General features: G+C 46.1%; 1 protein-coding gene across 11 annotated transcripts in view; it reads right to left on the bottom strand.

The window, feature by feature from the left end:
- gwl (serine/threonine-protein kinase greatwall) overlaps positions 1 to 8,384 on the bottom strand; it is a 472,763-nt gene extending 464,379 nt beyond the window's left edge. For 4 of the 11 annotated variants that reach the window (XM_065444896.1, XM_065444897.2, XM_065444903.1 and 1 more), the window contains exons 1-2: positions 8,114 to 8,383; positions 938 to 993 (exon numbers count right to left, since the gene is read on the bottom strand). In XM_065444896.1, the coding sequence (XP_065300968.1) occupies positions 938 to 993; positions 8,114 to 8,131 (74 nt within the window). In that variant the 5' untranslated portion in view covers positions 8,132 to 8,383. Of the gene's footprint in view, positions 1 to 937; positions 994 to 8,113 lie in introns of all 11 variants that reach the window. The other 7 variants (XM_065444906.1, XM_065444898.1, XM_065444900.1 and 4 more) reach the window with 4 other exon arrangements.
- Between the last annotated feature and the right edge of the window lie 4,914 nt (positions 8,385 to 13,298).

The raw sequence follows: 13,298 nt of genomic DNA, 5'->3' as shown, positions 1-13,298 counted from the left end.
ACTGCTAGAGTTGCTTCACTAGATAACGTTCTAGCATTAAACATTGCCAGGTTCTGATTCCAATGGCGGCCTGTTCGGACCCAGGTATTCTTAGCACCCTCTGCTGCGTCACAGGTCTGACCGCCGCCGTGGTCAGTTGCTTCGCAGCTGCTGGGGACTGAGGGCCGGGGTTTGATTGTTGTTTTCATAAGAGAGGTTGTGGCCAATCCTGCTCTGCTGAGGAAGTGCGTTACTGGTTCTGGTCACCGGGATCAGGCCCCACTCCAGGCCTGTTTATGCAATTTTATCAACACGTGGATTTTTCTTTTTTTAATCTGGTGGAAAATTGTGCAGCACCGGGATTCGAACCACGGTCCTCTTGCACGCGAGGCGGATGCTCTACCCCTACGCCACCGTTGCATCCCAAAAAAGATGTTGATGAAATAGTTCTGCGGAAACCTGCAAGGTGGAGACAGGTAATTAATAAAGGGAAAGTTAGACATCCACCTGTTTGTAGCAATTGGTACAAAGGAAACCCATGTGGGCTCCTCGAAAGAAAAGCTTGGCAGTTGAAGAAAAATTCGTCTTGATTCGTCCATGATTGCATTGCGCTTAGTGTTACACTAATGGAAGAACTAATGGAAGAAAATAAGGAAATGTACGTCTGCATTGTGCTTCTTTATGTTCTTTCATTAGTTTTTCCATCAGTTCAACACTTAGCGCAATACAATCATGATCATTTTGCATCATTATGAGCAGCCCGTTTCACAGTACAAGGTACAGGAATAATGTAGGCAAGTAACTGCCTCCTGTCAGTAGAATAAATAAAAAGGTTTATTCATTCATGCCATCTTGTCGCCAACGTCTTTGTCCTCTCCTGTACAGCCTAGAACCCACAATTGTGCAAGTATGGGGAAAATGTTCGATGCTGACACACCACCTGCAACTGCTAACTCACCCGAAGGCACCTCGGCTGATTGGCTTGAGCACTACAAAGTCATCGATACTTGGGAGCTGCAGCGAGAAAAAATAGTAAGGTGGATTTAGTAGAGTAGTTTGCTGGGCCAGTTGGTGCATGGTGAACGTATAATGGTTTCCAGCAAGTATGGACGCCAACATAAGTAAGTAGAAACGAAGAGTAAGTCTGTAAGGACTTACTGTTAAGTAAGTAAGGGCAGTAAGATGTAATCCAGCGTTGCCCTGTCCGTTTCTACTTACTTGTGCTCGCGTCCATACTTGCTGGAAACCATTATACGTTCAGTAAGGTGGATGATGTGGCACATCTCCAAAGTGAACACAATCAGAATGTATATTCTCTGTCTATTACATGCTCACAAGTACTTTACAGCACCCTAGATGGCCACACCTATATTTGCTTGTGCCAACATGAATGGCCTATAAAGCCAGCAGCATAATCGCTGAAACACACCAGTAAGTTTCAGGGTGCCAGTGAATGGGTGGCAAGTACACTGAAAGCATAAGAACTGATATCAAACATTTGCTATTTTAAGGATGACTACGACCTGAGAGCATTTATAGGCCTTGGGTGCATGCACGACGAGGCAGAAAATGACTGCCATCCGTCCCCTGGCAGCATACTTCTAATTTCTACACAATCACAAGCATTAATCTATACTTTATTGCACAGAAAATTGGCAATTTATTACTAACAGTAACTAACTAAAATGTAATTAAATTAAAATCTAGGTGGTGGTCGTGTGAAATACTGGAATAAATTGCGTGATCCATGGTATCATGCGCATGGCTGCAGCAGCATTTGACAATGGCATTTATTTGTTGGTAAAACTGCGCAGACTTTCCAAACAGTACCGGCATGTCAATACTTCAACTTCTCAAAGTGCTTTACAAGTAAATGGCGGATGCAGGGGGAGCTGTCTAAGCCTAGAACCATCTAAGTACATGCACCCCCCCCCCTCCCCCACTTTTTGGATTGATGGATGGATGGCTGCTATGAGCACCCCTTTTGAAATAGAGTAGTGGGTTGCACCACCAAGCTTTTGTTTTTATTTTGCCTAAGGCCCTACCTATATTTAAAAACACTCACACACAAATAATTCCCAGCATCAAACCTTTCAAACTACTATTGGGAATTTTGTATTTGTACGCTTCCGTTTTTCTTGGTCTCCCTGCTTTTCTGCCACCAAACCTCCAATCGCCCTTCGCTAATCTCTACTGCGGACATGTTTACTTTCTCCCTATTACCCCTGAACCAAAGGGCTCCAAGGAAGCCAGAAGAGCTTAAACAGACAGCTGGGTAGATAGCTTCACATTCTAATAAAACATGTTCCACTGTATCTCTAGCTTTACCACCGCAAGCACACACTTCTTCTTCCTTGGTGTACTTCGTTTTATAATCAGGCATTCTAAGAAATCCTGATCTTGCTTCGAAAAGTAAGGAGCTTCCCTTTAAGTTATAAATTGTTGTTTCCTGATTATGTTTTTTCCTATTAGGTACTTACTCATGGCAGCTTTTGTTTCCATTGCCACCACCTAGGAGTTTGATTCACAGTGAAGGAAAAGAACTAGGAAGCTTACAAGCAAGTATGTGACTGGTATAGTAAGCAACATGGCAACAAAACGTCATACGCAAAGTCAGAGAGGCTGAGACAATTTTTTCCTGTACAAATATATGAACACTCTTGCAGTCCATTTACTTTCTTCCATATTCCCTCAGTTGTTCTTCGTAATAAATTTCACTCTGAGCTTCCCTCACTTCAAAATTTGTCCAGCCCATATCACACTGCACAGCTTCATTTGTAGTTTTTCCCGTGAATTCCCAATGTGAGGCGTCCCACTGACCTTTGGTTGCCATCGAGTCCCAATTGTACCGCTGACTTTACGCAAACAACCGCATTTCCAAATGTAAGTCCTAGAAGCATGTTTTTATTTTCGTCCAAGCCCAGTGCTCAATCGCTGCACCTCCATGCGCTGCTCATGTGGACCATGTTTCTAGGTACTTTTTTCCCCGAAGCACCGCAGCAAGTGCCCTAAATTCTATTTACATGGTGGGACATATGCCTGGGTGCAGAATCCACTCAGCCATCTGTTGCTAAGAGAAAATAGGTTTTTCAAAACATGCCACCTAGGCTATTTCGAAATAAAAGTTGCGTGTGGAAGCTGAAGTAACACTGGATGAAATTTTTTAGTCTGGATAAGGGGATAAAGGGATACCATAAGAAGCTGGTCGCAGTGTGCGAGCTGCTTCGATCTATAAAAGCTGGAATAATTGTAGGGCCTGGAGGGCTTCTTGCAACATGAGCCACACCATCGCTGCAATCAAGCGTCCTTTCCTTCCTTACATCACTATTTCTCTTCCAGCCGAAACAATAGCGAGGAGGAGACACCACACACAACACATATTAAACCAACTATCACACAACATCCAAAAACAAAAAAAAAAGTCCTGCGAAAAGTCCTCTGGGAGTCGTCTAAGTAAGCATAAGCATTGTGCCACTTGCTCATCTCCACACAGACCGGTGTCATTACCAATTTTATGTAACTTGATTAGGCCAGTGCTAACAACAGCGCAGTGGCGACTAACTACTGCTCACAGCGGCGCAAGGAGCACTGATGACACAAAGTACTGCAGGTGGAGGCACCAGGTGCGCTGATAATGTTCCGATCATTATAAGCCATTATCGCTCTTTAGCGCCTTATCAATCCACGTTGAACCATTATGAACCGTAAACGTACTCAGGTGGCGGTTTCATATGGCACTGCCACGTGGGCCACACCTTGAAAGCAATCTGCGATACCTATAAAGAGACTACTCATAGCCGATTGCTCATAGCTTCACGCGCTATGTTCTCGCCGCTCACTTAGTGCTCAAGGGACACGCACACTCATAACTTGAAAGCAATTTGCGAAAGTGGCAGAGTGAGGCGTGTGCTGAGAGCACCGTCAGTGCTGTGTTCTCGCCACTTCGTTGGTGTTGAGGCAGGAGGTTGCGCAAAGGCAAATTCGTTCACTGCTGCAGTCGACTTTTTACAGCAAGGTAGTAGGGACGGTTTTCTCCTTGGTTAAGCACACAAATGCTTACGCATTTAAAATTAAAACTTACCTACACCACCTAAACTCTGCAAATGTGGGCTGGGCTCACCAGACTGCCCACCCAGGCACAGCAAGGGACGTAAACCCAAATACCTAGAAGGATCTGCGGCGTGTGCCGCAGTGCTTTGGTGAAAGAAGACCTAGAAACATGGTACATGCGAGCGGCATAGCAGTCGGGCACTGGGCTTAGGCGTAAATAGAAATGCAAGTCCCTAACCATTATACCTTTCCACATACCCTGGAGCATCTCGTGCCTATCGTACCAAAGTGCTGTGGGGTACAGCACTTTGAGTTTCATTATGGCCACATTTCTCTTCCCCCTTGCTGTCATTGTTTTGTCCTGTATTTCCATATATATATATATATATATATATATATATATATATATATATATATATATATATATATATATATATATATATATATATATATATATATATATATATATTGCCCTCGTTTATCCAGACACCAAGGGATTTGAATTATTGTACCTGTGGTATTTCCTGGCCCTGTAATGACACTGTCTGTTCACTGTTTTTATGGAATACCATAAAACCAGATTTTTTTCAGGCTAAATTTCAATCCTATATTTTCACCTTTCTGTCCACACATATCAGCCAGATGTTGCATATCACTTTGCCTGTTAGCAAGCAACACAATGTCGTCCGTATAAAACAAACACGGAATGTGCTGCTATAATATTGTACCCGCCTGTTTGTATGAGAGATTAAACCCAACCTTCATTCCTTCTAGTACCCTTTCCATGCTTAGCATGTATGTACATTATAAACAGCAGTGGGGATGAAGGGTACCACTGTCTCAGTACCTTGTTGATATTAACTTTCTCCTCACTCCTCCTCCATTCCAATTCAACGCAAATGGTATTGTCAAGGTAAATTGCTCTCAAAGGCTGTATACAATCGTCACCTAAGCCTTCCCGCTCCAGAACGCCCCACAAAATGTTGCGGTCCTTGTTGTCATCATCATCAGCCTGGTTACGGCCACTGCAGGGCAAAGGCCTCTCCCATACTTGTCCAACTACCTCGGTGATGTACTAATTGTGGCCATTTTGTCCCTGCAAACTTCTTAATCTCATCCTCCCACCTAACTTTCTGCCATCCCCTTCTATGCTTCCCTTCCCCTGGAATCCAGTCCGTAACCCTTAATGACCATCGGTTATCTTCCTTCCTCATTACATCTCCTGCCCATGCCCATCTCTTTTTCTTGATTTCAACTAAGATGTCATTAACTCGCGTTTGTTGCCTCACCCAATCTGCTCTTTTCTTATCTCTTAACGTTACACCCATCATTCTTCTTTCCATAGCTCATTGCGTCGTCCTCAATTTAAGTACAGCCGTTTTCGTAAGCCTCCAGATTTCTACCCTGTACGTGAGTACTGGTAAGACACAGCTATTATATACTTTTCTCTTGAGGGATAATGGCAACTTGCTGTTTATGATCTGAGAATGCCTGCCAAACGCACCCAGGCCCATTCATATTCTTCCGTTTATTTCAGTCTCATGACACGGATCTGCGGTCACTACCTGTCCTAAGTAGATGTATTCCCTTATGACTTCCAGTGCCTCGCTACCTATCGTAAGCTGCTGCTCTCTTCTAAGACTGTTAAACATTACCTTACTTTCCTGCAGATTAATTTTTAGACCCACCCTTCTGCTTTGACTCTCCAGGTCAGTGAGCATGCATTGCAATTGGTCCCCTGAGTTACTAAGCAAGGCAATATCATCAGCGAATCGCAAGTTACTAAAGTATTTAACTGTTGTCCCCAATTCTTCCCAATCCAGGTCTATGAATACCTCCTGTAACCACGCTGTGAATAGCATTGGAGAGATCATATCTCCCTGCCTGACGCATTTCTTTATCGGGATTTCGTTGCTTTCTTTGTGGAGGACTACGGTGGCTGTGGAGCGGCTATAGATATCTTTCAGTATTTTTACATATGGCTCGTCTACACCCCGATTCCGTAATGCCTCCATGACTGCTGAGGTTTCAACTGAATCAAACGCTTTCTCGTAATCAATGAAAGCTACATATGGGCACGTTGCAAGAACTAGGCGGCGCCCTGTCTTTCCCACTCCTAACGCCATCTGACGAATAGTTGCACGAATGCGGTAGGATTACTCACGGTGTCAGCAGCTCGCGCTGCTTGTTTGGCACCCTGTCAAACGGTAGCGATGGCGCGAAACAGCGTGCCGATATTAACTTTAACCGGGCTTCGGGAATTACAAGATTTTGACAGCTTTTCTCGTGAAAAGAATTTAGAGAAAGGAAGTCGTCTATTTGAAGTGGGGCACGTCTACGACATGAGGAAAGTGTTGAACTCGCACTGATCGGAAGTGACTGCTAGGTGTATTCCGCAAACTAAAAATAACGCACCAGCGAGATGCGTGAAGCTCAGTGTAAGTTATTTCGTTATCTACGGTGTGGACGCATGAAATTATAGGTGACATTGATTCTTGAAGGTCGGCGACAGCAGGCAAATCCTAGCGGGGATGGGGAGCTGCGATTGCCGTGCTGGCATCGCAGGGAAGTGCAAGGACGCCGCGGTAGTTTCCCTGTACATACAGGACGGCAAATGCGAATTGAAAACATCTCCTCCAAGAATGTGGGTCGTACGAATGACTCATAAGGCCTACCCGACGTATTCTAACGTTGCTCTCCCCAAACACAAATAAAGGTGAGGGACTTACCAGTTGTGTTAGGCTACGCTGGGAAAATATTTTCGCCCAAGTTACTGAAAGTGCGATACTTTTATGTTGCGATTTTTCAGTGCGTGCAAAGGAGGTTCCTATAAACCACGTCGTCAAAAATTTTGGTGACCTCATCGGCCCCTTAGTTGATATGCTGGACGCAGAAGGGTGTACGCCAACTCAGCAAGCTGCAACCACTTCTCAAATCTCTCAGCAAGCTCTAGCGCTGTTTGAATGGGAGAGGATTGGGAAACAGTTCCACAGTTTTACTGCGGTACAGTGTGGAAACAAACTACTTTGTTTGCTGCATATTCTGGTACGCACTGCAGGTGTCCCGTTGCTGCCATCATTGCTGTAAAAGCAAAGAATTCAGCGGTAACGCACTTGGCATAACGTCGGAACACAAAACAGCTTATGCCGTCGGACGAGCGCTATACAGTGTTGACGCCATTCTGCTTCATACAGTCGGCTTGGAAACCTGTAAAACTTTGCTCCTCGTCAGTTGGTGTACGTGCTGTTGGGGCCCACTACGAAACAGCTCGGGTGGCACTTCGGCATTGCTCAGAAAAGGCAACAGCTACGTGCGAAACAGTGCGCAGACAGGCTTTCCGAACGCAAGCGGGCCAGTCGTATACTGCCGGTTCCGCGCTCGCCGCCGCGAGGGGCGCCCTAGTAGGCGCGGGAACTACGTTCGCAACCTGCCTATAAGGGTTGGTTATATTCCGCACATTCCTCTATCACCACATTGATAGTGTGAATATGGTCAATTGTTGAGTAGCCTTTGGTTGACAGAAGTCTAAGGTGTTCTTGATTCTATTTGCGATTACCTTAGTGAATACTTTGTAGGCAACGGACAGTAAGCTGATCGGTCTATAATTTTTCAAGTCTTTGGCGTCCCCTTTCTTATGGATTAGGATTATGTTAGCGTTCTTCCAAGATTCCGGTACGCTCGAAGTCATGAGGCATTGCGTATAGAGGGTGGCCAGTTTTTCTAGAACAATCTGCCCACCATCTGTCCACGCTGTCATACGCACCGGTAATGTCCTTAAGCTGCCCTAGAACCGCGCCCTGGAGCACAGTCCATATAACTTCTTGTACAGAAATTCGCACAAAATAACAATTGACAACATAATAACTGGACTCCAGCGGCCGACCAAGGGAGTTGCCTGCACCAACCGGAGCAAGGACTTTCAATAAAGTTGTCTCTCTCCAGCGGCCGCGTTCCGTTGTGGGCAGTAAAACATAGACAAATCGTAGCACAGAAAAACACAGGAGAAGCGAGACGACAGACGAGCGCTGTCTGGGCTACCACCTGCGAATACATTGAACGAACAAGCTCAAAACAACCCACTTACCTTGACGACGGCAGACATGGGTACGTAGTGCTCGTCGCAGCCGTTTTCCAACGCAAAAATCCTCACGTATCACGTAAGCTGCCAAGGTGACGGGGGAGGTTTGCGGCAAGAAGCTTGGACGACACACACAAACAACATGACACCACTCGCAAATCCCACGGTTTTCTCAATCGAAACACGAACGATACAAGTCGATTCAAACATCTATGGATTCAAAGATAAGCAGAAAAAATAGTGACGATGACAACTTGGCGCCATTGGCGCTGTTTCGTAGTTGTATAAAACTATATAATGTTATTCACTATTACTCTTATTTTTGTTGATAATTTGAATGCTTGTAAATCATATTGTTTTTGTTTTAGAAAAGACGTGAAACATGCTTAAAAGATAGCTGCTATTAGCCCCGAGAACGACCTACAGGGGCGCTGCGAGCGCCGCTCGCATAAAAAAAGCCCGCCGTGCATAAAACGCTCGCATCACAGCTAAAACGCTCGCATCACAGCCCCATTTATAGTGAGAAACTCTATGCACAGCCCCAAAGGCTCCGTGTACAGTGTTCTAGAAGGAGGTAGTGCGCTCACATGGTGGCGGCGCTTGATGCACTTCGTGTCGCCGCCGACAGGTGGCGCGGTTCGCAGCGTCACCTGAAACTCGCTGCCATGTCAGAGTAGAACGGGTACCGCGCATTGCTGCAGTTCCCGAAAGAAATGCAACACTCACGATGTGCAATGCGCGATACTTGTTCTGGTGCGTCTTATCAGTGTACAGAGAAAAGAATTACCGTCGCTGTGGCTGATCTACGGAGCGTAGGTGATGTCTTGTACCGGAAGCGCGGATGAACGCGCCTGGCTATTAACGCATATACAGGGCGCGAAGCAACGGACGATCCTCTTTTATTTCCTGCTATTAAAATGTGCAATGTGGCTTTGCTAATGCAGCAGTCATATTGGACAGAATTTTAGCATTGCCTTTTTTTTCGTAATCGCTGGCCTGCAGCGGGAATGCACGCTACAAAGCAAATTTTTTTCCACGACACTTAACATTAGATAATCGCTTTTTCGAATGTTAAGCTCATGATTTATATGCATGACATCGTTCGCACTGTTAACACGACACAGCATATAGAAATGAAATATAAAATTCAGGTACATTTATGCAATGTTTATTTACAAAGAAACGAGGAAGGAATGTGGACCAGAAAAATCAGGCTCAAGAAGGCTGAACGTTTATAAGTGGAGATGTTTACAAATCGATATAAACATGCATCTGCAGACTCGCCTCAGGAAGTTTTCGCGATCTTCCTGTGCACTGTTTTCCTTCTCTCGTGTTTTTCCGAGTTAATGCCCTTTGTAAAAAAATGGAGCCGCGTTGTAATATAAAAGCTTATTACATTCTTGGTGAGTTCGGCTGAACGCTGACTGCAACCAATTTTGTGCGAGCACTTTGCTTTCACCAGACTAAGCACATCCAAGATGCTATCAGCATGTAGTTGTTTTTATGCGAAGCATATTACGAGGGCTCAACCCAGCTCCTCAGGCGCGGCGGTGACCATGAAATCACGTGACACCGTGACGTCACGACAGAGGAGAACCGGCGCTCCAACGCCCGCCGTCGCTCGCGGCGTCGCGCCCCGCATCGGACGCGGTGCGCGTCGAGCAACGCAGCGTTCGGCGCGACAACGAAATGTGCGCCTGAGCAAGCGCCGCACGCCTGAGCCGACGCCGACGACACCGGCTTTTCTGCGACACGAGCTCCTTAACGCTGTCGCGTTAAAATAAAGGCTAGTATGCTTCGCATCCTGGGCTTAACCTTAGCTAAGCCACAGCCATTTTTTTGCTGAAGCATTCAGTAAACATGTCTTCAAGCATTTTTACAAACGAAAAAAGTGTTCCACGTGGGTAGAGAAGCCCGCCTCTATCCCTGTGCAGTGTCAACGCAGTAAGCCCAGGATTCTCATCTTCGGACGACACGGTTAGCGCATTCATGCAATCCTGGCAGTTGGTTTTCATTACGCACTTTCGTGCGACATATCCGAGAGTCGCTGCTCTCTATGTGCTGGTCGTGATCGACCAAAGACAACACTACTTAGGCGCCTGGTAAATTCCCCGAAACAATGATCAGAGCATCTACCTGGTCCCACAATTAAGTTGTTGCTGGGAGAGCAACTTGCGCTGCTCTGCTGTGTGTTTAGCAAGGCAGCTACCGCACATGGATCCGCATTACCATATCTCACGGTTTTCACTAAACTGTAAAAAGACATGCAGTTCATCGTAATGAGAAATTGGGTGGGCGTCGGATGATCGTTACAGCCCGAGGCTTGTCTGACACTCCCAAACAAATTCTCATGACTAAGCCGGGATGTCATAAAATACGAATAACCTAAATTTGTAAGGTACGAAAGAAGCTCAAGAGTGCTTGAGATTGTGACACGCAGCCCAGTCGCTGTCACAATCCAGTCCAGTCAGCCCAGTCACATACTGCACATTGAGCCAAGCACCAAGCACAGCACAGGCACAGAGAGATATTGCCACGCATACAACGCCGGCGGTATTTGCAGTCGAGCGCCGACAACGCCGAACCAACCGAGCGCACCAGCGCAACCGCAACACGAGGCAAGAGAAGTTTTTCAGGTGAAACTAGGGTGCCTCGATGTGCGGGCGTGCATCGAGGCACCCTAGGTGAAACATGCGTCAGCGCCCCTGGCGGGCATGCAGGAAGTCGACGCTGAGTGCGCCGCGGCGGAGCGGCGCAGGGATACGACAGTGAGCGCACTGCCCCCTGCTAAAACACTGTAGTCATGGGAATGACGGTATATGCACGGCCGCTCAATGATTGAGCGGCCGTGGTATATGTACAGTGTACTAGATAGGGGCAGTGTGTTCAGGAAGCGCTCACCGCTGAGGCGCTTCATGTAGATAACACGAGATGGCGCTGTAGGAACATGGGCTTCTAGTGACTCTAATGGGCTTATGGGCTTAGGGTGCCTCGGATGGATGGATGGATGGATGTTATGAGCGTCCCCTTTGGAACGGGGCGGTGGCTTGCGCCACCAAGCTCTTGCTACTATGCTGCCTAATATCCTACCTAGGTTAACCCATGAGAACAAAAAAACACACTATGAACTACCACGTCCAAATTTTCTGATACCCTATTGCGAACTGTGCTTTTGTACGTCTCCGTCCTTTGTCGTTTCCCTACTTTTCTTCCACCAATCCTCCAATCGCCTCTTACTGATGTCTATTGCGGACCTGTTTGCTTTTCCACTGCTCCCGCTGAACCCAAGGGCTTCAAGGAGGCCAGTGGTGCCTAAATCGACCGCTGGATAGATGTCTTCACATTCTAATAAAATATGCTCCGTCGTTTCCCTAGCTTTACCGCAGCAAGCACATGCTTCTTCTTCCTTCTTATATCTCGCTTTATACGTGCGTGTTCTAAGGCATCCCGATCTCGCTTCGAAAAGTAATGAGCTTCCCTTTGAGTTATCATAAATGGTTTCTTTCCTAATTTCGTTTTTTCCCCTTAAGTAGTTACTCATGGCAGGTTTCTTTTCCATTGCCGCCACCCATGAGATTAATTCAGCCTCTCTGACTTTCCGCTTGACCTTCTTTGTTGCTGTGTTGCCCACCCCACAGGCCGCATACTTGCTGGTAAGCTTCCTAGTTCTTTTCCTCCACTGTGAATCAATGTTTTGCCTGTACAGATACCTGAACACTCTCCCAGCCCATTTACTTTCCTCCATATTCCTCAGCCGTTCTTCATACTCAATTTTACTGCGAGCTTCCCTCACTTCAAAACTAGTCCAGCCCATATCCCCTTGCATGCACAGCTTCATTTGTAGTCTTCCCGTGAGCGCCCAATGCGAGGCGACCCACTGACCTTTGGTTCCCGTCGAGTCCTGATTGTACCCCTGATTTAAAGCAAACAACCGCATTTGCAAAAGTAAGTCCTGGAACCATTACCCCTTTCCACATACCTCGGAGGACCTCGTACCTATTGTATCGATCCCCATAGCGCTCTGTGCTTCATTATGGCTGCATTTCTCTTCCCCTTGACTGTTATGGTTTTTTTCTGTGTTTCCATATATCCGTTGCCTTCGTTTATCCATATACCAAGGTATTTATATTCTGTTACCCGAGGTATTTCTTGGCCCTGTATCTCCACTGTCTGTTCACTGTTTTCATTGAATACAATAACACCTGATTTTCTAACACTAAATTTCAAACCTAAATTGTTGCCTTCCTGTCCACAAATATTAGCCAGACGTTGCAAATCACTTTGGTTGTTTGCGAGCAACACAATGTCGTCTGCATAAAATAAACCTGGGAGTTGCTGCTCTATTACTGTACCTCGAGGCATCGAGGTACCTTAGGGTGCCTCGATGCCTGCCCGCCGCGCCGCATCGAGGCACCCTAATGGGCTGTACGGAACGCACGGCGCAGTGCCAGCGCTGCACGCTGATATTTTGATAATCGTTTTCTGTTGCAATCAAATAGACGCGCAAATGCTCGGCGGATGTTAAGATGCATCCCCGAAACTCACTACATATAAGAGATGAATTGTATGTGCACTCCTAGCGCATTTGAACGCCCATTAGACGCATTTATTAACCTGACAGCAAAGGTTTTGCAGACACAGAAGTAATGGCGTAAAGCCGTTAACGTTGTTTTGAGCCACGTTGCCACGTAACCAGAAATTATTCTAACGGAAAAGTTGGCTGCAAATAACGCCGTAGTAAAGGACATCGAATTGATTTAAACCAACTCGGATTCCAGGTGCGCACATTTTCTTTTGCGGTTCGCATTCATAAAGAAGCGGCCGCGGCATCCGCGACCCAACGTCAAGCATTTAGTTCCTCAGCCGCTGTTGTAGAAGAGAAAGCAAAACAACATGCACGTACATAGCCCAAAGCCAAAGAGCTTCCCTGCTTGGCGTTTACCTTCTTTCGCGATAAGCATTTGTCCCTCGTTCTGTTTAGCGAGCAACTACCTAAGTTTATTCGTGATTTTTTTACTTACATCATGAAGTGTTCCTGAACGTCAGGCCCATGTGTGAGTATGAGACCCACCGACATCCTACATTTGAATGGAAGGAATAAAACAGGTAGGAAAGACGCTAAGTAAAAGGCATCTCTGCAAAACTACACACAGTATGCCAAAACACAGAAAAACAGTGCAAGTACATTCCT

The sequence above is a fragment of the Dermacentor albipictus genome, chromosome 1 (assembly GCF_038994185.2).
Source record: "Dermacentor albipictus isolate Rhodes 1998 colony chromosome 1, USDA_Dalb.pri_finalv2, whole genome shotgun sequence".
In the NCBI taxonomy this organism is placed as follows: Eukaryota; Metazoa; Arthropoda; class Arachnida; order Ixodida; family Ixodidae; genus Dermacentor; species Dermacentor albipictus.
Note: the sequence above shows the minus strand (reverse complement) of the source record. Positions and strands in the feature narration are given on the sequence as shown.